The sequence below is a fragment of the Bombina bombina genome, chromosome 12 (assembly GCF_027579735.1).
Source record: "Bombina bombina isolate aBomBom1 chromosome 12, aBomBom1.pri, whole genome shotgun sequence".
NCBI classification, from domain to species: domain Eukaryota; kingdom Metazoa; phylum Chordata; class Amphibia; order Anura; family Bombinatoridae; genus Bombina; species Bombina bombina.
Genome location: NC_069510.1, coordinates 107,477,618 through 107,503,414, shown reverse-complemented (window position 1 = coordinate 107,503,414; position 25,797 = coordinate 107,477,618). Strand labels below are relative to the sequence as shown.

Sequence of the window (25,797 nt, the reverse complement as noted above, 5' to 3'; positions counted from 1 at the left end):
AAAGCCTGTAACTAGAAAGATTTACCACAAAATTTGGAAAACATATATCTGTTGGTGTGAATCTAAAGGATTCCCTTGGGACAAGGTTAAGATTCCTAGGATTCTATCCTTCCTTCAAGAAGGATTGGAAAAAGGATTATCTGCAAGTTCCCTGAAGGGACAGATTTCTGCCTTGTCGGTGTTACTTCACAAAAAGCTGGCAGCTGTGCCAGATGTTCAAGCCTTTGTTCAGGCTCTGGTTAGAATCAAGCCTGTTTACAAACCTTTGACTCCTCCTTGGAGTCTCAATTTAGTTCTTTCAGTTCTTCAGGGGGTTCCGTTTGAACCCTTACATTCCGTTGATATTAAGTTATTATCTTGGAAAGTTTTGTTTTTAGTTGCAATTTCTTCTGCTAGAAGAGTTTCAGAATTATCTGCTCTGCAGTGTTCTCCTCCTTATCTGGTGTTCCATGCAGATAAGGTGGTTTTGCGTACTAAACCTGGTTTTCTTCCAAAGGTTGTTTCTAACAAAAACATTAACCAGGAGATTATCGTACCTTCTCTGTGTCCGAAACCAGTTTCAAAGAAGGAACGTTTGTTGCACAATTTGGATGTTGTTCGCGCTCTAAAATTCTATTTAGATGCTACAAAGGATTTTAGACAAACATCTTCCTTGTTTGTTGTTTATTCAGGAAAAAGGAGAGGTCAAAAAGCAACTTCTACCTCTCTCTCTTTTTGGATTAAAAGCATCATCAGATTGGCTTACGAGACTGCCGGACGGCAGCCTCCCGAAAGAATCACAGCTCATTCCACTAGGGCTGTGGCTTCCACATGGGCCTTCAAGAACGAGGCTTCTGTTGATCAGATATGTAGGGCAGCGACTTGGTCTTCACTGCACACTTTTACCAAATTTTACAAGTTTGATACTTTTGCTTCTTCTGAGGCTATTTTTGGGAGAAAGGTTTTGCAAACCGTGGTGCCTTCCATTTAGGTGACCTGATTTGCTCCCTCCCTTCATCCGTGTCCTAAAGCTTTGGTATTGGTTCCCACAAGTAAGGATGACGCCGTGGACCGGACACACCTATGTTGGAGAAAACAGAATTTATGTTTACCTGATAAATTACTTTCTCCAACGGTGTGTCCGGTCCACGGCCCGCCCTGGTTTTTTAATCAGGTCTGATAATTTATTTTCTTTAACTACAGTCACCACGGTACCATATGGTTTCTCCTATGCAAATATTCCTCCTTAACGTCGGTCGAATGACTGGGGTAGGCGGAGCCTAGGAGGGATCATGTGACCAGCTTTGCTGGGCTCTTTGCCATTTCCTGTTGGGGAAGAGAATATCCCACAAGTAAGGATGACGCCGTGGACCGGACACACCGTTGGAGAAAGTAATTTATCAGGTAAACATAAATTCTGTTTTTATAACTATTCTACCTAGTTAAAATAAATACAAACTTGCCTGTAAAATAAAAATAAACCATAAGATAGCTACAATGTAACTATTAGTTATATTGTAGCTAGCTTAGGGTTTATTTTATAGGTAAATATTTAGTTTTAAATAGGAATTATTTAGTTAATGATAGGAATTTTATTTAGATTTATTTAAATAATATTTAAGTTAGGGGGTGTTAGGGTTAGACTTAGATTTAGGGGTTAATAACTTTAGTATAGTGGCGGCGACGTTGGGAGTGGCAGATTAGGGGTTAATAAATGTAGGTAGGTGTCGGCGATGTTAGAGACGGCAGATTAGGGGTTAATAATATTTAACTAATGTTTGTGAGGCGGGAGCACGGCAGTTTAGGGGTTAATATATTTATTATAGTGGTGGGGATGTCCGGTTCAGCAGATTAGGGGTTAAAAAAATTATTTTAGTGTTTGCTATGTGGGGGGGCCTCGGTTTAGGGGTTAATAGATAGTTTATGGGTGTTAGTGTATGTTTTAGCACTTTAGTTAAGAGTTTTATGCTACGGCGTTGTAGTGTAAAACTCTTAACTACTGACTTTAATATGCGGTACCAGTCTTGACAGGAGAGAGTGTACCGCTCACTTTTTGGCAGATTCGTAATACCGGCGCTATGCAAGTCCCATTGAAAAAAGAGGATACGCAATTGACGTAAGTGGATTTGCGGTATTTCCAAGTCTGGCCAAAAAAGTGAGCGGTACACCTGTACCTGCAAGACTCGTAATACCAACGGGCGTTAAAAAGCAGCGTTAGGACCGGCCAATGCTGCTTTTTAAGCCTAACGCAAAACTCGTAATCTAGCCGATGGGATTTAACCTTACATGCAGTGTACTTTTTTTTTTTTTTTTTTAGGGACAGAAGGGCAAGCCTGGAAAACTAGGTGAAGCAGGTGCACGTGGTCTTCATGTAAGTTAAGTTCATTTTGTTGAACTTCCAAAATGTTGTTGTTTCCAAAATATGTTGTCATTTTAACTGCAAATACAACTTTTAAAGAACAAGATAATCATTTATTAGAAATAACAAGACGCCATACCTGTACAGTAGCAATATAAACTATTAAATCTGTAAACAAAAAAACCCTTAACATTTAGAGGCCAGATTACAAGAGGAGCGTTATTTAAAACTCCCGCACGAGCGTTAACTGCGTAGTGGGTTGTGCTCAAATTACAAGTTATAAGAAAACTGTTTTCGCTCGCATGCTTACCCAACACGTAAAAAATCCGAACTTAGAATATCACGCGCGCGGTAATGTATTCCCTCATAGAAGTCAATGGAGCAAAAATAGTGTGTGTGTGTGGGGGGCGGGGACACCCTACTCACACGCAAACACAATCACATATTTTCAAGTGCGCTAACGCGACATGAAAATATGAATATTTCACATTCCGATGTTCTTCACATAGAAGAATATGTTCTATTTATACATAACTACATATTTCTATATATACAGTATATGGTATTTTGCGCAAATATATATTTATATACATGATTATATATAGGTATAGATAATTGCAAATATATATAAATATATATATAAATATGTATATGAATATCTATTTAAAAATACTTAGAACATATTCCAATATTTTTAGAACTTTGGAATGTGAAATATTTAAAGTAAATCGATAAAACCTTTATTAAATATAAATATTGCATAACTATGATTTTTCATGTTTTCATCTACTTAAAGGGACACTGAACCTAAATTTTTTCTTTCGTGATTCAGATAGAGCATGCAATTTTAAGCAACTTTCTAATTTACTCCTATTATCAATTTTTCTTTGTTCTCTTGCTATCTTTATTTGAAAAACAAGGCATCTAAGCTAAGGAGCCAGCCAAATTTTGGTTCAGTTCTCTGGGCAGCACTTGTTTATTGGTGGGTGAATTTATCCACCAATCAGCAAGAACAACCCAGGTTGTTCACAAAAAATGGTCCGGCATCTAAACTTATCTTTATTTCAAAAGCAAAAATGTAACAAGAAAATGAAGAAAAATTGATAAAAGGAGAAAATTAGAAAGTGCTTAAAATTGCATGCTCTATCTGAATTCCGAAAGAAAAAATTCAGGTTCAGTGTCCCTTTAACTGCAAAAGACTACAATGCACAGATATATATTTATGTATATATATATATATATATATATATTTATGTATATATATATATATATATATATACCGGTATATGTGTGTGTGTTTGTTAGTAAAAACAAAATAGTTGAACGCTCTGTTCTTCAAATATAAAACATATCTTTATTTGTACATTTAAAAATACATCGATATCCAAGCCACCAAAACAAAAATAAACTGTGAGAAGCGCATCACAACGGCTTACGCGTTTCGGGAGAGTCCCGTAATCATGTGTACATATGTATTTATGTGTTTATATGTGTACATATGTCTGTAAATATATATACAAACAAACACATATGTACACATATATAGACGTCTATGTTAAAGCCCTTTGTCTGCTTTTTTGTGCAATATTTTTTTGAATAATTTTTATTAGATGATGTTATCAGTGTTAACCAGAGCTCTGAGGTCACTCTAACCCAACGCCCGCTAACTTCAATTGTGCCCAAGCGATTATGTTTACTATATGAGCAAAAAATACAACGCGTGCAAAAAGCCACGATAACCCCCTCATCGCTTGCGCGTAACTTAACTTGAGACACGTAATCTGGCCCTTAAGGTATTTAACCCACAGGAAAAATTCTAAATATATTTAATGATTTGGTCCTGGAAATATTAGAGTAAATCAGTTGATCATGATACATCTCTTACACTGTAAAGCTCTGCAAATGAATCATCAATTTACACAAGAAGACATTTAATTTTTTAATAATATTAAACACAAGAAAATTATATTTTATGATGAGAATCATTATCCCATTACAAACCTCAATATAAAAGTAAGCATGCTAATTATTTCTATAATTTGTTACTGGTTTGCAGGGTGCAATAGGAATGCCTGGTCCTCGGGGAGTGGTTGGAAGACAAGGACAGGAAGGTCCACCAGGACCTGATGGGATTCCAGGGAAGGATGGGGGCCCTGGACTTCCAGTAAGTGTTTTCATCTTATGTTATTAATATTAAACAAGTATTATGATTTGATTTTAACTACATATTCTATACTGCTTGATTGAGTAAAATAAGCAAAACACAGTTATCTCAATGGTAAATGGTTATAGGGCCCTGCCTATGACATGTCATCTGATGTACTCCAACTTTACATGTAGTAAATATTTGGGCTTGTGGGCTTAAATGCCAACTGAAGAACATATGAGAGAGAAGTTGAGGAACCTGAGATAAGAAATAAGAAAATCATAATTTATGCTTACCTGATAAATGTATTTCTTTTCTTCTTAAACGGGAAGAGTCCACAGCTGAATTCATTACTTTTGGGAATTTAGAACCTGGCCTCCAGGAGGATGCAAAGACACCCTAGCCAAAGGCTTCTTGTGATGAATATGAAATGGCCCGGGTTATCCATGCCCATCAGTTATGTTCCGATTGCCTTTCCAGAGTACTCTCTTCTCGAGATTCAGGGTCCTCAGAATGCGTTGAGCCATCCGACCCTGAGGATTCTAGGTCCTGTGAGGCAAAGAAAATTCCTTTGCTATGCAGGCAGGTGTCCCTATGGCCTTTACTCCTTATCCGGATGGTGGCTTGTTTCCTTCAGAGGTTAGGGCACGGCTCCGCATTGCCATATCTATGGCGCTGGCTCATTTGTATCTTCCAAGTGAAATATTTTTAAGATACTGTCCGTGTTCTGTCAACCAGGGCCCGTCGGGCGTGGGATCGCCCGATCCATTTCGGCCTCCTGGGGAAGTGTGGGCCTCTCAGGCTTCAGGGGCCCCAACCTTGGGGCCAGAGTTGTTTGTCGATCCAGTGAGGGATAATTTTGCCTTCCGTTATAGGTTGGCACGTCTTCATGTCCTACTAAGACATGTTTTTGCATTGTTAGAGGATCCCAGTCCTAGTGGGCCGAGGGATCAGAGGCCTTAGATGCTGGATCGCAAACTGGGTTAAACGCTTGGAGATGAAGTAATCTTCTTAACGTCTGTTTTTTCTTTCTTTTAGGTATCAGTTCCAGTTCTGAGCTTGGGTGAAGGGGGCCTCTGATTGGCTGCTCCAGTTCGCGTACCTTTTTTCCTGGGGCGTTCACCCGAGGGTGCTACCTTTCTTTTATTTTTGATCCAAATAGGATGTATTTGATTTGTTTGTATAAGCTCACGTCTGATATAACTTACGTTTTAGAAACGTTCTTTCTCTGCAACTGATACTTGTGATTTTGTGGTCGCATGGGCACTTCCTCGGAAGTTGCGCACTTTGGTTAAGACCGAGGTTATGTTCATAATATCGAACCTTCGGGTCGATTTTTCTTGGACCTTAGACAGTTCAGGAGTGTTCCTGTGCTAGGCAGGTACTGGTCGGGCGCTGTCTGCTGTTTTCTTGGGTTCATGTCACCTTCGTGGTGCTGGTTATCCTGTCAGATTCTAAAGAAAAAAAATAAATTATTTTTTGACCTAGTGTTATGGACTCAGGGCTCGGATCCTTCTACGACGTATGGGGCCTGGGGCGTAGATCCAACGCTTCTGGTAGGAAGGTTGTGAGCTCCGATATAAGTTGGTTCTTTCTGGCATTATTACTGAGATGCATGACCAACTTTTTCAGATGTCATCGTGGTTCCTAGGGTCCCTGGGGGCTCGGAAACAGAGGTTTCCATTCCTTTGGAGTCTGGAGATATAATTGATTTCCAGAGGTCTAGTATCTGGTGGACGATTTGCGTCTTCTCTTGTGATATCTCCGGATGACGAGAATGTGGCCTAGTCACATTCTTTTTGCGGTGTCAATGTTTCCTTCCCCCTCCCGTCTTTGGTTAGGTCGTTTTGTTCTGGAAGTGCGGGCATGTCCTTCTTCCTTTTCTCAGTGTTTTGTTTGCTCTAGTACAAAGAGTGCAGGGGCCTCCCTGCCTCTCTACCAGTAGCTGCAAGGCTCCTGTTGTTATCCCGTTTCAAGGATGTCGGGAGACCGATCCTGCAAGGATCTCTGGAGACTGTCGTCTTCTCAAGATAAGAACTGCCCCTTGTCATCCCATGGTCTTTAGACTCTCGGATGCTAGCCGTCGATCTTATTGCAGATTTAGCCCTTTGGGCGTAAGGGTAGGAGGTCTGGGGTCAGGAAATTGACCATTTATCTTCTCCAGTGTGTGGGTCAGGTCGTTAGGCCTATCTACATAGATTACCTTGCGATCCAGGGGTACTGGTTGCCCATTTCCTAAACCGGTTGAGAGCCTTTTTACAGACTCTTGGGGTTGTGGATATTGCTTGGTTCTTTACATCTAAGGACTTTAGATGGCGGAAGGTACTGTCCGGGGGCGCTCCTAACCAAAGGAGAAGACTTCTCGGCTCCTCAGGAACTTTAGATCTTCAGATCGGTTCTGTTTTCGAGGACTCTGGTTTAGGACTATGTCCCTTGCCTGGGACGGGTATGAACGGTCCTGCTTAACCTTAAGGTTTGGTTCTCCCGCGTGTCCCTTTGGAAGGGGCGAGGGTTTCTGACTCTCATGGGAGATTAATATCAGCCTGAGGCTTTAGTTTGAGGTTTCTGACGGATCCCTACTTGCTTGCAGGGGCATCTGATGCTTCCTGGTAGACTCCAGTTGCTGTACCAACTGGACTGACAATATTGGGGTTTTGCCTCTATTGGTAGGGTGGTTACAGTTGCTTAATCCTCTTTTTCTCACCTAGGGTGGGGATCTTAAGTTTTCTGCTTGATTTGGAGGTACCTCAGTATCTGTGAAGGGCCCGTGGGTAGTTGTTTTTCTCGCCTTGTAGGATTTTTCCCTCTCTTGCGTTCTCAAGAACTGTCTATGGCTCAACACGCAAGCAAACAGTGTAGTAAGCACAGGTTCAAATACTCACATAGCTCTTTCGAGCAGGATGCCTCCCAGGCCTTTAAGGTTGAATTCTGGTATCAGAATGCTGTGGGTCAGAGTGCTTTCTTCCCTTGAGGAGTGTTCCTCTTTTGGAAGGCTGCAGTGTAGGGGTCCTTTAACCCGAGCATGAGGTTCCTGTCATGGTTCTGGGTAGCATGCCAAATTTTTAGTAGCGGTCAGAGTTCTACTCTGGGGTTTCGATTCCTCGTAGATCCATCCTTTTTTCTTCCAAGGGTCTGAAACTCTTGTCGTCGATCTTTAACTAGCCTTGGGCTGGGACCGTTATCCCGGAAGGAAGGCTGGGGGATTAGTCTGCTTTTACAGTATGGACCGTTTACTTGTATTGCATCTGTCCTCCCCTTTGATGGGGGACTCTTAGTGCCCATCTCTATTCTGGTGGCGACTGCTGCCAGGACGGTTTGCTCCTTGGCTTCCAGAATTTTCTGGTCGGGAGCTGTTGTCGAGATTTTTTGGCACTTCTCAGTGGGATGAGTCCCACGATGGCTTAGTACAGCTTGCTGCCTATTGATTGGTCATCACGAGTTTTGCTCACAGGTGGTTCTGTGACTTCTTGGAGAGATCTTTCTAAGCTGCTAGGACCGTTTTAAGGTCCTTGTTTGTCTATGCTTGTCTAGCCTGACGGATTTTGACTTGTCTAGGTTGCAAGGGGGAACTCGCGGTTTCTGGAACATCATAGTTGGTATGGTGCTGTGTCAGGAATATGAGGGTGGCCTTCCGGTCGTCCTAGTGACGTTTTCTCCTGACTATGGACTTATCTTTTGGTCCTTGTCCTCCTAGAGAGTTTGTTTCCCTGGACAGTGGACCTGTGGCAACCTCGGGTTGCTCTGAGTTGATTTGGTCCTTTGGATATCTCATGGGGTCCTCTATTCTTCCTCTTGGGGTAGATAGGGATTTTTTGACCAGTTTGACTTGAGCCAGTGTTGGATGATCCTTCGGATCTCTTATGGATCCTCTACTCTCCCTCTCGGGGGTTGATAGAGGGTTTCTTTTTGGTTTTAGGTCAGATACGTGTTTAGAGGGAGTTGAGTGCCGCAGGGCTGACTCCTCGGAAGCCTTGTGCTCAGCAGACTCTGGATCTGAATGATCTCTAGCACGGTTTGCAGGTTGTGTAACTGATGAGTGGTTACCCAGGGTTCCGGTTTTTCCCTTGTCGTATGTCGTTTTTTGAAGGGTGTTGAGTAATTTCAGGCTGTAGTGCCTTACAAAGGAGCCGCCTTTTTTGTACCCACCATTTGTTTGCATTCAGTATCCTCTTTCTTGGGTATTATTTTCCCAAAAGTAATGAATGCAGCTATGGACTCTTCCCGTTTAAGAATAAAAACATAAATTATGTTTACCTGATAATTTTCTTTTCTTCTGACGGGAAGAGTCCACAGCTCCCGCCCGCGTTTTATCTATGGGGCGGCAGTACCTTTTTGTTCTTCTGGCACCTTTTTTCACCCTGATATTTCTCCTATTGTTCTTTGTTCCCTTGGCAGAATGACTGGGAGATGAGGGAAGTGGGGGAGGTATTTAAAGCCTTTGGCTGGGGTGTCTTTGCCTCCTCCTGGTGGCCAGGTTCTGAATTCCCAAAAGTAATGAATGCAGCTGTGGACTCTTCCCGTCAGAAGAAAAGAAAATTATCAGGTAAGCATAATTTATGTTTTCATGGTGGTGAGAATCCACGAGCAATGACAGTTGAAAACTAAGTGTGTGGGTCACGTGGACTCTCACCACCATGAAAGAAAGAAATGTATCAGGTAAGCATAAATTATGATTTCTTTCAGAAGGTGGTGGGAGTCCTTGTGCCATGACAGTTGGGATCCAAAACCCAAGCTGTGGAGTCCACTATACCATGAAAAAAGGGTGGGACAAAAAATATTTATAAGCAGGCACATCATTGACCAGACACTGCTGCCTGGAGAACCTTCCTGCCAAACGTTGCCTCTGAAGACAAGGCAAAAACATCAAAATGATAAAACTTTGTGAAAGTATGAAGAGAAGACCAGGTAGCAGCTTTGCAAATCTGTTCATTAGATGCTTCATTCTGAAAGCACACAAGGTGGAAACAGATCTAGTAGAATAAGCTCTGACACAAGGTGGTGAGGATTTCCTGACCTCTATGTAAGCCTTACGTATCAGTTGCTTTAACCAGGAAGCCAGATTAACCACAGAAGCTTTCTGACCCTTACGCTGACCTAAAGTCCTTGGTGGCTTGAAGATAAAACTTTAAAGCCCTAGCCACATCCAAGCCGTTCTTTAGAATTCCTTGGAAAAGGACACAAATAAGGGACCACAGTTTCTTGATTGATATTAACCCTTTAGTGACAAAACCATTTTTCAATTTTCTTACCGTTAAGGACCAGGGCTATTTTTACATTTCTGCGGTGTTTGTGTGTAGCTGTAATTTTCCTCTTACTCCTTTACTGTACCCACACATATTATATACAGGTTTTTTTCCGCCATTAAATAGACTTTCTAAAGATACCATTATTTTCATCATATCATATCATTTACTATAATTTTTGTTTATAAAATATGATGAAAAAATTGAAAAAAATTTTTTTTTTTCTAACTTTGACCCCCAAAATCTTATGCATCTACAACCACCAAAAAACACCCATGCTAAATAGTTTTTAAATTTTGTCCTGAGTTTGGAAATACCTACGCCTAGATCACGAGTTTGGCGTTAGCCTTAAAAAGCAGCGTTGAGAGGTCCCAACGCTGCTTTTTACCGCCAGCTGGTATTACGAGTCTGGCAGGTACAGACTTGAGGCTACCGCAAATCCCCTTACGTCAATTGCGTATCCTATCTTTTTAATGGGATTTGCCTAACGCTGGTATTACAAGTCTTGGAAGAAATGAGCGGTACACCCTCTCCTGTCCAGACTCCTACCGCATTTAAAAGTCAGTAGTTAAGAGTTTTATGGGCTAACGCCGGAACATAAAGTTCTTAACTAAAGTGCTAAAAAGTACACTAACACCCATAAACGACCTATTAACCCCTAAACCGAGGCCCCCCCCCCCCCCCTCATCACAAACACTAAAATAAAAATTTTTAACCCCTAATCTGCCGACCGGACATCGCCGCCACCTACATTATACCTATGAACCCCTAATCTGCTGCCCCTAACATCGCCAACAACTACATTATATTTATTAACCCCTAATCTGCCGCCCCCAACGTTGCCGCCACCTACCTACAATTATTAACCCCTAATTTGCCGACCGGACATTGCCGCCACTTTAATAAATGTATTAACCTTTAAACCGCCGCACTCCTGCCTCGCAAACACTAGTTAAATTTTATTAACCCCTAATCTGCCCCCCCAACGTTGCTGACACCTACCTACATAAATTAACCCCTAATCTTCCGACCCCAACGTCGCCGCTACTATAATAAATTTATTAACCCCTAAACCTAAGTCTAACCCTAACCCCCCCTAACTTAAATTTAATTTAAATTAAACGAAATTAATGTAACATAATTAAATGAATCCTATTTAAAACTAAATACTTACTGATAAAATAAACCATTAGCTACCTACAATATAACTAATAGTTACATTGTAGCTAGCTTAGGATTTATTTTTAGTTTACAGGCAACTTTGTATTTATTTTAACTAGGTACAATAGTTATTAAATAGTTATTAACTATTTAATAACTACCTAGCTAAATAAGTACAAAATTAACTGTAAAATAAAACCTACCCTAAGTTACAATTACACCTAACACTACACTATCATTAAACTAATTACCTAAACTACCTACAATTAATTACAATTAAATTAAATAAACTAAATTATGAAAAAAACAAAACGCTAAATTACAGAAAATAAAAAAGAATTACAAGAATTTTAAACTAATTACACCTAATCTAATCCCCCTAATAAAATAAAAAAGTCCCCCAAAATAATAAAATTTCCCTACCCTATACTAAATTACAAATAGCCCTCAAAAGGGCCTTTTGCTGGGCATTGCCCTAAAGTAATCCGCTCTTTTACCTGTAAAATAAAAATACAATACCCCCCCCCCCCCAACATTACAACCCACCACCCACACACCCCTACTCTAAAACCCACCCAATCCCCCCTTAAAAAAAACCTAACACTAACCCCCTGAAGATCACCCTACCTTGAGCCGTCTTCACCCAGCTGGGCACAAGTGGTCCTCCAGAGGGTCCGAAATCTTCATCCGATCGGGGCAGAAGAGGTCCTCCAGATGGCAGAAGGCTTCATCCAGGCTGCATCTTCTATCTTCATCCTTCCGGAGCGGGTCCATCTTCAATCCAGCCGACGCGGAGCATCCTCTTCAAACGAAGTCCTAATGAAGATGGTGTCCCTTGAATTCCGATTGACTGATAGAATCCTATCAGCCAATTGGAATTAAGGTAGGAAAAATCCTATTGGCTGATGTAATCAGCCAATCGGATTGAAGTTCAGTTAGGTTAGGGTTAGGTTTAGGGTTAGGGGTTATTAACTTTATTATAGCGTTGGTGGCGGCAGATTAGGGGTTAATAAATTAAATATAGTTGCGGCGACGTTGGGGGCAGATTAGGGGTTAATAAATATATTGTAGGGTTCGGCGATGTTAGGGGCAGCAGATTAGGGGTTCATTAGTATAATGTAGGTGGCGGCGGAGTCCGGAGCGGCAGATTAGGGGTTAATATTATAATGCAGGTGGAGACAATGTCGGGGGTGGCAGATTAGAGGTTAATAAGTGTAAGATTAGGGGTGTTTAGACTCGGGGTTCATGTTAGGGTGTTAGGTGCTACATAACTTTTATTTCCCCATAGGAAACAATGGAGCTGCGTTAGGAGCTGAACGCTGCTTTTTTGCAGGTGTTAGTTTTTTTTTCACCCAGCTCAGCCCCATTATTTCCTATGGGGAAATCGTGCACGAGCACGTTTTGACAGCTTACCGCTACCGTAAGCAACGCTGGTATCGAGGTGAGATGTGAAGCTATATTTTGCTCAACGCTCACTTTTCTGAGGCTAACGCTGGCTTAAAGAAAACTCATAATACCAGCGTTGGCTTAAGGGAGCAGTAAGAAAAAAAGGAGCGTTAGCCCCGCAAGCCTTACCGACAAAAACTCGTGATCTAGCCGCTAATGTTTACATGTTCTTTGTTTTGGGTTTTTTTGGTAATAAGTACAAGTAGCACTTTGCTATTTCCAAACCATTTTTGTTTTTCAAAATTAGCGATAGTTACATTGTAACACTGATATCTGTCAGTAATCCCTTATTAACTCTTCACATGTATATATTTTTTTTAGTACACAAGTATTGATCTAGGCCCATTTTGGTATATTTCATGACACCATTTCACCCCCAAATGCGAGCAAATAAAGAAAATTGTTAACTTTTTCACTAACTTTAGGTTTCTCACTGAAATTATTTACAAACAGCTTGTGCAATTATGGCCCAAATGGTTGTAAACGCTTCTCTGGGATACCCTTTGTTCAGAAATAGCAGACATATATGGCTTTGGCGTTGCTTTATGGTAACTAGAAGGCCACTAAATGCACTTGTATTATGCCCAGCAGTGAAGGGGTTAATTAGGTAGCTTGTAGCGTTAATTTTAGCTTTAGTTTAGAGATCAGCCTCCCACCTGACACATCCCACCCCTGATCTCTCCCTGTCCCCTCTCAAACAGCTCTCTTCTCTCCCCCACCTCACAATTGTCACCGCCATCTTAAGTACTGGCAGAAAGTCTTCCAGTATGAAAATAAAAGCCTTTTTTTTTTTTTTAAATATATTTGCTGCAGTTTAGGTCACCTCCCAACCTCCCTGATCACCCCCCCCAAAAAAAAAGCTCTCTAACCCTCCCCCTTAACCTATTTCACACCATCTTAGTCTGCCAGTACCCAGTTTGCTACAAATGTGGGTCTTTTTTAAAAAAAAACAAATAAAAAAAAAACAACAATTTTTTCTGTAGTATAGCTACCCCCCTCAATACCATACCCCCCTCCCAGATTTCTTCACCTTATCGGATAGATCCTACATAGGATCCCCCTCATTGCACTTCCTTCCCCCTCACTGCCGCTAAATATTATTATTTCTTTCATGTAATTAGCAAGAGTCCATGAGCTAGTGACGTATGGGATATACATTCCTACCAGGAGGGGCAAAGTTTCCCAAACCTTAAAATGCCTATAAATACACCCCTCACCACACCCACAATTCAGTTTTACAAACTTTGCCTCCTATGGAGGTGGTGAAGTAAGTTTGTGCTAGATTCTACGTTGATATGCGCTCCGCAGCAGGTTGGAGCCCGGTTTTCCTCTCAGCGTGCAGTGAATGTCAGAGGGATGTGAGGAGAGTATTGCCTATTTGAATGCAATGATCTCCTTCTACGGGGTCTATTTCATAGGTTCTCTGTTATCGGTCGTAGAGATTCATCTCTTACCTCCCTTTTCAGATCGACGATATACTCTTATATATACCATTACCTCTGCTGATTTTCGTTTCAGTACTGGTTTGGCTTTCTACAAACATGTAGATGAGTGTCCTGGGGTAAGTAAATCTTATTTTCTGTGACACTCTAAGCTATGGTTGGGCACTTTTTTATAAAGTTCTAAATATATGTGTTCAAACATTTATTTGCCTTGACTCAGGATGTTCAACATTCCTTATTTTCAGACAGTCAGTTTCATATTTGGGATAATGCATTTGAATCAATCATTTTTTTCTTACCTTAAAAAATTTGACTTTTTTCCTGTGGGCTGTTAGGCTCGCGGGGGCTGAAAATGCTTCATTTTATTACGTCATTCTTGGCACGGTCTTTTCTTGGCGCAAAAAATCTTTTCTGTTTCCGGCGTCATACGTGTCACCGGAAGTTACGTCATTTTTTGACGTTCTTTTGCGCCAAAAATGTCGGCGTTCCGGATGTGGCGTCATTCTTTGGCGCCAAAAGCATTTAGCCGCCAAATAATGTGGGCGTCTTATTTTGGCGCTAAAAAATATGGGCGTCGCTTTTGTCTCCACATTATTTAAGTCTCATTTTTCATTGCTTCTGGTTGCTAGAAGCTTGTTCCTTTGGCATTTTTTCCCATTCCTGAAACTGTCATTTAAGGAATTTGATCAATTTTGCTTTATATGTTGTTTTTTCTCTTACATATTGCAAGATGTCTCACGTTGCATCTGAGTCAGAAGATACTTCAGGAAAATCGCTGTCTGGTGCTGGAACTACCAAAGCTAAGTGTATCTGCTGTAAACTTTTGGTAGTTGTTCCTCCAGCTGTTGTTTGTACTAATTGTCATGAGAAACTCGTTAATGCAGATAATATTTCCTTTAGTAATGTACTATTACCTGTTGCAGTTCCATCAACATCTAATGTTCAGAGTGTTCCTGATAACATAAGAAATTTTGTTTCTGAATCCATCAAGAAGGCTATGTCTGTTATTCCTCCTTCTAGTAAACATAAAAAATCTTTTAAAACTTCTCTGTATACGGATGAATTTTTAAATGAACATCATCATTCTGATTCTAATGACTCTTCTAGTTCAGAGGATTCTGTCTCAGAGGTTGATGCTGATAAATCTTCATATTTATTTAAAATGGAATTTATTTGTTCTTTACTTAAAGAAGTACTAATTGCTTTAGAAATTGAGGATTCTGGTCCTCTTGATACTAAATCTAAACGTTTAGATAAGGTCTTTAAATATCCTGTGGTTATTCCAGAAGTTTTTCCTGTTCCTGGTGCTATTTCTGAAGTAATTTCCAGAGAATGGAATAATTTGAGTAATTAATTTACTCCTTCTAAACGTTTTAAGCAATTATATCCTGTGCCGTCTGATAGATTAGAATTTTGGGACAAAATCCCTAAAGTTGATGGGGCTATTTCTACCCTTGCTAAACGTACTACTATTCCTACGTCAGATGGTACTTCGTTTAAGGATCCTTTAGATAGGAAAATTGAATCCTTTCTAAGAAAAGCTTATCTGTGTTCAGGTAATCTTCTTAGACCTGCTATGTCATTGGCTGATGTTGCTGCAGCTTCAACTTTTTGGTTGGAAACTTTAGCGCAACAAGTAACAGATCATGATTCTCATAATATTATTATTCTTCTGCAACATGCTAATAATTTTATCTGTGATGCCATTTTTGATATTATCAGAGTTGATGTCAGGTTTATGTCTCTAGCTATTTTAGCTAGAAGAGCTTTATGGCTTAAAACTTGGAATGCTGATATGTCTTCTAAATCGACTCTACTTTCCATTTCTTTCCAGGGTAACAAATTATTTGGTTCTCAGTTGGATTCTATTATCTCAACTGTTACTGGTGGGAAAGGAACTTTTTTACCACAGGATAAAAGATCTAAGGGTAAAAACAGGGCTAATAATCGTTTTCGTTCCTTTCGTTTCAACAAAGAACAAAAGCCTGATCCTTCTTCCTCAGGAGCAGTTTCAGTTTGGAAACCATCTCCAGTCTGGAATAAATCCAAGCCTTCTAGAAAAGCAAAGCCAGCTTCTAAGTCCACATGAAGGTGCGGCCCTCATTCCAGCCCAGCTGGTAGGGGGCAGGTTACGTTTTTTCAAAGAAATTTGGATCAATTCTGTTCACAATCTTTGGATTCAGAACATCGTTTCAGAAGGGTACAGAATTGGTTTCAAGATAAGACCTCCTGCAAAGAGATTTTTTCTTTCCCATGTCCCAGTAAACCCAGCGAAAGCTCAAGCATTTCTGAAATGTGTTTCAGATCTAGAGTTGGCTGGAGTAATTATGCCAGTTCCAGTTCTGGAACAGGGGCTGGGATTTTATTCGAATCTCTTCATTGTACCAAAGAAGGAGAATTCCTTCAGACCAGTTCTGGATCTAAAAATATTGAATCGTTATGTAAGGATACCAACATTCAAAATGGTAACTGTAAGGACTATCTTGCCTTTTGTTCAGCAAGGGCATTATATGTCCACGATAGATTTACAGGATGCATATCTGCATATTCCGATTCATCCAGATCACTTTCAGTTCCTGAGATTCTCTTTCCTGGACAAGCATTACCAGTTTGTGGCTCTGCCGTTTGGCCTAGCTACAGCCCCAAGAATTTTTACAAAAGTTCTCGGTGCCCTTCTGTCTGTAATCAGAGAACAGGGTATTGTGGTATTTCCTTATTTGGACGATATCTTGGTACTTGCTCAGTCTTTACATTTTGCAGAATCTCATACGAATCGACTTGTGTTGTTTCTTCAAGATCATGGTTGGAGGATCAATTTACTAAAATGTTCATTGATTCCTCAGATAAGGGTAGCCTTTCTGGGTTTCCAGATAGATTCAGTGTCCATGACTCTGTCTTTGACAGACAAGAGACGTCTAAAATTGATTTCAGCTTGTCGAAACCTTCAGTCACAATCATTCCCTTCGGTAGCCTTATGCATGGAAATTCTAGGTCTTATGACTACTGCATCGGACGCGATCCCCTTTGCTCGTTTTCACATGCGACCTCTTCAGCTCTGTATGCTGAATCAATGGTGCAGGGATTACACAAAGATATCTCAATTAATATCTTTAAAACCGATTGTACGACACTCTCTGACGTGGTGGACAGATCACCATAGTTTAATTCAGGGGGCTTCTTTTGTTCTTCCGACCTGGACTGTAATTGCAACAGATGCAAGTCTTACAGGTTGGGGAGCTGTGTGGGGATCTCTGACGGCACAAGGAGTTTGGGAATCTCAGGAGGTGAGATTACCGATCAATATTTTGAACTCCGTGCAATTTTCAGAGCTCTTCAGTCTTGGCCTCTTCTGAAGAGAAAATCGTTCATTTGTTTTCAGACAGACAATGTCACAACTGTGGCATACATCAATCATCAAGGAGGGACTCACAGTCCTCTGGCTATGAAAGAAGTATCTCGAATTCTGGTTTGGGCGGAATCCAGCTCCTGTCTAATCTCTGCGGTTCATATCCCAGGTATAGACAATTGGGAAGCGGATTATCTCAGTCGCCAAACGTTGCATCCGGGCGAATGGTCTCTTCACCCAGAGGTATTTCTTCAGATTGTTCAAATGTGGGAACTTCCAGAAATAGATCTGATGGCGTCTCATCTAAACAAGAAACTTCCCAGGTATCTGTCCAGATCCCGGGATCCTCAGGCGGAGGCAGTGGATGCATTATCACTTCCTTGGAAGTATCATCCTGCCTATATCTTTCCGCCTCTAGTTCTTCTTCCAAGAGTAATCTCCAAGATTCTGAAGGAATGCTCGTTTGTTCTGCTGGTAGCTCCGGCATGGCCTCACAGGTTTTGGTATGCGGATCTTGTCCGGATGGCCTCTTGCCAACCGTGGACTCTTCCGTTAAGACCAGACCTTCTGTCGCAAGGTCCTTTTTTCCATCAGGATCTCAAATCCTTAAATTTAAAGGTATGGAGATTGAACGCTTGATTCTTGGTCAAAGAGGTTTCTCTGACTCTGTGATTAATACTATGTTACAGGCTCGTAAATCTGTATCTAGAGAGATATATTATAGAGTCTGGAAGACTTATATTTCTTGGTGTCTTTCTCATCATTTTTCTTGGCATTCTTTTAGAATACCGAGAATTTTACAGTTTCTTCAGGATGGTTTAGATAAGGGTTTGTCCGCAAGTTCCTTGAAAGGACAAATCTCTGCTCTTTCTGTTCTTTTTCACAGAAAGATTGCTAATCTTCCTGATATTCATTGTTTTGTACAAGCTTTGGTTTGTATAAAACCTGTCATTAAGTCAATTTCTCCTCCTTGGAGTTTGAATTTGGTTCTGGGGGCTCTTCAAGCTCCTCCTTTTGAACCCATGCATTCATTGGTCATTAAATTACTTTCTTGGAAAGTTTTGTTCCTTTTGGCGATCTCTTCTGCCAGAAGAGTCTCTGAATTATCTGCTCTTTCTTGTGAGTCTCCTTTTCTGATTTTTCATCAGGATAAGGCAGTGTTGCGAACTTCTTTTCAATTTTTACCTAAGGTTGTAAATTCCAACAACATTAGTAGAGAAATTGTGGTTCCTTCATTATGTCCTAATCCTAAGAATTCTAAGGAGAAATCGTTGCATTCTTTGGATGTTGTTAGAGCTTTGAAATATTATGTTGAAGCTACTAAATCTTTCCGAAAGACTTCTAGTCTGTTTGTTATCTTTTCCGGTTCTAGAAAAGGCCAGAAAGCTTCTGCCATTTCTTTGGCATCTTGGTTGAAATCTTTAATTCATCATGCCTATGTTGAGTCGGGTAAAACTCCGCCTCAAAGGATTACAGCTCATTCTACTAGGTCAGTTTCTACTTCCTGGGCATTTAGGAATGAAGCTTCGGTTGATCAGATTTGCAAAGCAGCAACTTGGTCCTCTTTGCATACTTTTACTAAATTCTACCATTTTGATGTGTTTTCTTCTTCTGAAGCAGTTTTTGGTAGAAAAGTACTTCAGGCAGCGGTTTCAGTTTGAATCTTCTGCTTATATTTTCATTAAACTTTATTTTGGGTGTGGATTATTTTCAGCAGGAATTGGCTGTCTTTATTTTATCCCTCCCTCTCTAGTGACTCTTGCGTGGAAAGATCCACATCTTGGGTAGTCATTATCCCATACGTCACTAGCTCATGGACTCTTGCTAATTACATGAAAGAAAACATAATTTATGTAAGAACTTACCTGATAAATTCATTTCTTTCATATTAGCAAGAGTCCATGAGGCCCACCCTTTTTGTGGTGGTTATGATTTTTTTGTATAAAGCACAATTATTCCAATTCCTTATTTTATATGCTTTCGCACTTTTTTCTTATCACCCCACTTCTTGGCTATTCGTTAAACTGAATTGTGGGTGTGGTGAGGGGTGTATTTAAAGGCATTTTAAGGTTTGGGAAACTTTGCCCCTCCTGGTAGGAATGTATATCCCATACGTCACTAGCTCATGGACTCTTGCTAATATGAAAGAAATGAATTTATCAGGTAAGTTCTTACATAAATTATGTTTTTTCTTTTTCCTGTAGCGGTCCCATCTGCTCCCGCCCCCCTCCAGTGATGGGCCGTCCACCCATATCCCTCCTAACCTTCCCACACCAACAATGATCGGCACCATTGCTGGCCGATGTAGAGAGGGCCACAGAGGGTATTGCACGATGCCTCAATATCGAGGCATTGCTGCAATACCCTGAATGTGGCTGAAAGTGATATCAATCGCTTCCAGCGCTCAATTTCACAGAGGACGTACCAGGTACATCCATTGTCATTCCTTGACAATTTTTGCAGGACGTACCTAGAACGTCCTCTGTCATTTGGGGTTAAGAGAGGAAAGAACCTTCAATAAAAAAAGAAAAATCATAGTGCATCCTCAACACTGCCTGAAAGAACACAAAGTATATAGATTTACAAGGTAAAGTGGAAAGCTCAGAGACTATTCTTGCTGATGAAATGGCTAAAAGAAATAAGGTTTTCAAAGACAAAAGTTTGATGTCCACATTCTGCATAAGCTCAAAAGTATGACTTTGCAAGGACCTCAAAACTAGATTGAGATTTCATGGAGGAAACACTGCTCTAATCACTGGTGTAAATCTAACCAGAGCCTGAATAAAGGTTTGGATATCCAGCATTTTAGAAAGTTTATTTTATGGCACACAATGGAAAGACCTGAAATTTATTTGACCCTTCAAGGAATTGGCTGATAAACCCTTATCAAAACTATCCTGAAGAAATTGCAAAATCCTTGAGATTCAAAAGAATACCACTAAAAATTCTGAGATTCACACCAAGAAAGAAACACTTTGTTTTGTGATAATATGTTCTGGTAACAGGTTTCCTATCCTGAATAAGTGTGTTAACTTTAGACTCCCAGAAAACCCATGTCGAAGAAGAACTAAACGTTAAATCTCCATGCCATCAAATTTAGACATTTTAAGCCTGGATATACGAATGGACCTTGAGACAGAAGGCCTTGACGTAATGGAAGCAGCCATGGAGGGAGAAGTCGACATCTGAACTAGATTTGCTTACCAGGTTCTGCTTGGCCAAGCTGGAGCAATGTAAATTAATGGAGTGCGCCTCCTGTTTGACCCGCGCTATAACTCGAGGAAGCAGAACAAGAGGAGTATACATGTAATTCAGGCAATAAGACCAAGAAATCGCCAAAGCATCTATGAATCGCTTGAGGATCTCTTTATCTGGAACAATATCTCAAATGTTTGTGATTTAGTCGAGATGCCATCACGTCTATCTCCGAATTCCGAACTCCGAATGAGTTGCAATTTGAGTGAAGATTTCTTGGTGAACAGACCATTCCCCCGAATGAAAAGTTTGACAACTTAGGAAATCTGCCTCACAGTTATTGACTCCTAGAATGTAAATTACCAAAATTATGCACTGATTGCATTCATTGCCAGGGAACTCTTAGTTTCCCCCTGATGATTTATATAAGCTACTGCCGGGATGTTGTCAGACTAAAATCTCAAAGAGATTTCTCTCTTGAGAAGGGGCAAACCCTGAAGGGCCAAGAAGATCGCTTGAAGTTTCAATACATTGATTTACAACCTCGCCTGAGGTGACCAAACACCTTGCGCCTTCCGATGCAGCCCGAAAGACTGCATCTGTAGTGATTACTACCCATTACTACCTAAATGTATGGACCTATGAGGTATCCACTAAGAGAAAGATTGTCTGGTCTTGTAATCCAGGCAAATTGACTGAGATAAATTTGAATAATCGCTATTCCACAGACGAAGCATAGAAAGCTGGAGGGGATGCAAGGGAAACCTTGCAAAGGGATGGCATCTGTAGCTGCAACCATTAGACCTACACGAATGACGCAAAAGCACAGATCTGGAGTTCTGCACATGCTGTTTGTAACTTTTTTTCTGCGGCTCTCTGTTAGAGATGCATAGATACTGAGTCTATGATAACTTCTAGAAACTCTTTGGAAGATAGATGTTCTACCCGTGATCTCTCAAGAACTAAATCAGAGTGTACGTATGAAGGTCAGCCAGATCAAAAGGAGCCTGAATTAAGATGTCGTCCAAATATGAAGCAATTGAATTCCCTTTTGCTCTTATAGTCGACAACAGTGCTCCTTAGACGTTTGTAAAAATTCTTGGAGCAGTCGCCAGCCCAAAAGGGAGAGCTACAAACTGATAGAGCATTAAGAAATTTGTGATGATCTTTATATATGGGAATTTGCAAATAAGTATCCTTCAAATCTATTGTGGTCATAAATTGACCCCTCTAAACCATTTTGAAGGTTGGAATGTAAAAGTCTACTTTTTAAAACCGTATCAGCCGACAAAGTCTTCAGTAACAAAGACTTTCTAGCTAGCACAGCTAGGGACGCATTTTTTCTATCAGCCAATCGGAATTAAGGTAGGAAAAATCTGATTGGCTGATTGAATCAGCCAATCAGATTCAAGTTCAATCCGATTGGCTGATCCAGTCAGCCAATCAGATTGAGCTCGCATTCTATTGGCTGTTCCGATCAGCCAATAGAATGCGAGCTCAATCTGATTGGCTGACTGGATCAGCCAATCGGATTGAACTTGAATCTGATTGGCTGATTCAATCGGCCAATCAGATTTTTCCTACCTTAATTCCAATTGGCTGATAGAATCCTATCAGCCAATCGGAATTGAAGGGACGCCATCTTGGATGACGTCCCTTAAAGGAGCCTTCATTCATCGGTAGTCCGTCTGGAAAGAAGGATGTTCCGCGTCGGCGGGATGAAGATTCAAGACCCGGCTTCGAAGATGACCTCGCCCGGATAGAAGACTTCTTCAGCGCCTCTTGGAAGATGACATCGCCCGGATGGAAGATTTCTTCAGCGCCGCTTGGAGGATCACTTCATCGGATGGAAGATTTCTTCAGCGCCCCTTGGATGATCACTTCTGCCGCTCCGGATGTCCTCTTCCGTTCCATCGCTGCTCGGTTGAGTGAAGACGACTCAAGGTAGGATGATCTTCAGGGGATTAGTGTTAGGTTATTTTAAGGGGGGTTTGGGTTAGATTAGGGGTATGTGGGTGGTGGGTTTTAATGTTGGGAGGGGGTTGTATTTTTCTTTTACAGGCAAAAGAGCTGAATTCTTTGGGGCATGCCCCCACAAAAGGCCCTTTTAAGGGCTGGTAAGGTAAAAGAGCTTTGAACTTTTTTAATGTAGAATAGGGTAGGGCATTTTTTTATTTTGGGGGGTTTGTTATTTTATTAGGGGGCTTAGATTAGGTGTAAGTAGCTTAAAATTGTTGTAATGTTTTTTTAAATGTTTGTAACTTCTTTTTTTTATTTTTTGTAACTTAGCTTTTTTTATTTTTTGTACTTTAGTTAGTTTATGTAATTGTAGTTATTTGTAGTTAATTTATTTAATTTATTTAATGATAGTGTAGTGTTAGGTTTAATTGTAACTTAGGTTAGGATTTATTTTACAGGTAATTTTGTATTTCTTTTAGCTAGGTAGTTATTAAATAGTTAATAACTATTTAATAACTATTCTAACTAGCTTAAATAAATACAAAGTTACCTGTAAAATAAATATAAATCCTAAAATAGCTACAATGTAATTATTAATTATATTGTAGCTATCTTAGGGTTTATTTTACAGGTAAGTATTTAGTTTTAAATAGGAATAATTTATTAAAGTATAGTGTAGTGTTAGGTGTAATTGTAACTTAGGTTAGTTTTTAGTTTACAGGTACATTTCTCTTTATTTTAGCTAGTTAATAACTATTTAATAGCTATTGTACCTAGTTAAAATAAATTGAAAGGTACCTGTAAAATAAAAATAAATCCTAAGATAGCTACAATATAATTATTATTTATATTGTAGCTATATTAGGGTTTATTTTAAAGGTAAGTATTTAGTTTTAAATAGGATTAATTTAGTTCATAATAGAAATATGATTTAGATTTATTTAATTAATATTTAAGTTAGGGGGGTGTTAGGGTTAGTGTTACACTTAGGTTTAGGGGTTAATAATTTTATTACAGTGGCGGCGGTGTAGTGGGGGGCAGGATAGGGGTTAATAAATGTATTATAGGTGGCGACGGTGTAGGGGGGGCAGATTAGGGGTTAATACATTTAATATAGGTTGCGGCAGGGTCAGGGAGCGGCGGTTTAGGGGTTAAACTATTTATTTGCGGCGAGGTGCGGGATCGGCAGGATAGGGGTTAATAACTTTATTATAGAGGGCGGCGGTATGGGGGGGGCAGGATAAGGGGTTACTAGGTATCATGTAGGTGGCGGTGGGCTCCGGGAGCGGCGGTTTAGGGGTTAATATGTATAGAGTAGCTTGCGGTGGGCTCCGTGAGCGGCGGTTTAGGGGTTAATCATTTTATTTAGTTGTGGCGGTGTAGGGGGGGGACAGATTAGAGGTGTTTAGACTCGGGGTACATGTTAGGGTGTTAGGTGTAGACAGCTCCCATAGGAATGAATGGGATGTCTGGCAGCAGCGAACTTGTACTTTCGCTATGGTCAGACTCCCATTGATTCCTATGGGATCCGCCGCCTCCAGGGTGGCGGTTTGAAAACCAGGTACGCTGGGCCGTAAAAGTGCCGAGCGTACCTGCTATTTTTTTATAACTAGCAAAAGTAGTCAGATTGTGCCGCACTTGTGTGCGGAACATCTGGAGTGACGTAAGAATCGATCTGTGTCGGACTGAGTCCGGCGGATCGAAGTTTACGTCACAAAATTCTACTTTTGCCGGTCTCTAGCCTTTGATAACTAAGGCGAATCAGCCTCGCCACAAATACCCTGCGGAATTCCAGCGTATTTGAGGTTGACGGCTTGATAACTACCCCCCAATGTCTGAAACAGAGGCACAAATTTGGGTGTCACCAGGATACAAGTAGTACTGACATCTACAACACTTGATTAAGGAGTCTTGGGGTGAAAAGAGAAGGGAACCTAGCACTGAGCCATGTAGTACCTCAGCAGGGTATGATAAAGAGGGCACAGGATGTGCAAAAGAAGGATACACTGGAGGTTAGAGAGAAAGAAAGAGAAATGCAAGAGGGCTGTTTTACAGAAGACAAAGCTTGGAAAGTTTAGAAAATGAGAAGATGGTCACAGTATCAAAGGCTATAGAGAAATAAAGAAGGATAAGAAGGAATACATGCTCTTAAAATTTGGCTAGGGTTATTTTATTTTTAAATGTATTTATTTATCTTTTTTTTTATTGGTAATCAGTTTATTGTTTGTAACATGCACCTTGTGTTTGTAGGGGGAACAAGGTGATGATGCAGAGGTTGGTCCTGCTGGCATGGCAGGAAAGCGAGGGAATACTGGACCTCCAGGAATGCCTGGCGCTCAAGGACCAATAGGATACAAGGTAATACCTAATGATTAAAACTAATGACACAAGTATCACCCTGATTAGCCATTAAAGGGACATTGAACACTAAATACATGCTAGAAGATAGAATGATGCATTCAAAGAAAAGATTAGTCCATGACTAACATGTAGATGTATTTTTTAAAGTTTCATTAGTTGTTTAAAAAGTGACAAAATAAGTGTAAAGTTGTAGTGTCTATAAAACACTGGGAGCTGCCATGTTGTAACTTAGGTTACCTTCTCTGCTGTGGCCAATTAGGGACAGTTATAAATAGCTCACTAGAGTGTGCAGCCAATGGCTGTGTGGAATATAACAGTGTTCCGCACTTCCATTTCTAACAGGAACTGAAAAGCTCACAATTTCAGAATGGAATTACAGACAAAGAGGACAAAATAAATAATGAAAGTATATTGCAGAGTTGTTTTATTATATACAATTTATCATTTTATATTACCATCTCAAAGTGTTTAATGTCCCTTTAATGCTTATTATACTGAAGTGATTGCAGATAACTGTCTTGACACATGCAAACTCATCTTCAAAATGTCACCATTAGCAGAGAGTATCCCAAAAAAATAGGGCTGTTCAAAGTTCTCTGTGGTCTAAGTCTTTCCTAAACTTAAAGGGGTTTTAGTTTCACAAATTCACTATGTACCACATTTCCTTATATTAAAATAATCCCCTGGAATTTTACAGGTATTTAAAAAAAATAGTCACTTTATTTTCAAGAGAACACCAAGGAGGTCACAAAACAACAAAGGATGGGAACTGCTGCCTAGTAGTGTGTAGTACATTATATGCAAGAACTTGCTGTAACAAACATTAATTCGTGTTTGCCCATGGCATTTTGCTTATCAATTAAAGGGACTTTGAACTGCAACATTTTAAACAACTTTTTAATATACTTCTATTAATAAATGTGCTTCATTCTCCTGGTATACTTTGTCAAAGAGTAAACCTTAGGTAGACTCACAGAAGTTTGCATATGTCTTTAGCACTCTACAGCAGCAGTGTTTGGCAAAACATTTGTAGTAATGAGCCTGTGTAGGCTTATGCGTCAACAAAGGATACATTGGGGCCCATTTATCAAGATCCGAATGGAGCTTCTTGAGGACCCGTGTTTCTGGCGACCGCTGCTCCATAACCTGTCCGCCTGCTC

The 25,797-nt window shown here is 40.3% G+C and overlaps 1 protein-coding gene across 1 annotated transcript in view; it reads left to right on the top strand.

The window, feature by feature from the left end:
• The window catches only part of COL27A1 (collagen type XXVII alpha 1 chain), a 591,531-nt gene that overhangs the window by 496,635 nt on the left and 69,099 nt on the right, over positions 1 to 25,797 (top strand). The window contains exons 46-48 of the mRNA XM_053696152.1: positions 2,297 to 2,350; positions 4,395 to 4,502; positions 24,527 to 24,634. Coding sequence (XP_053552127.1) covers positions 2,297 to 2,350; positions 4,395 to 4,502; positions 24,527 to 24,634 — 270 coding nt within the window. The remainder of the gene's footprint in view (positions 1 to 2,296; positions 2,351 to 4,394; positions 4,503 to 24,526; positions 24,635 to 25,797) is intronic.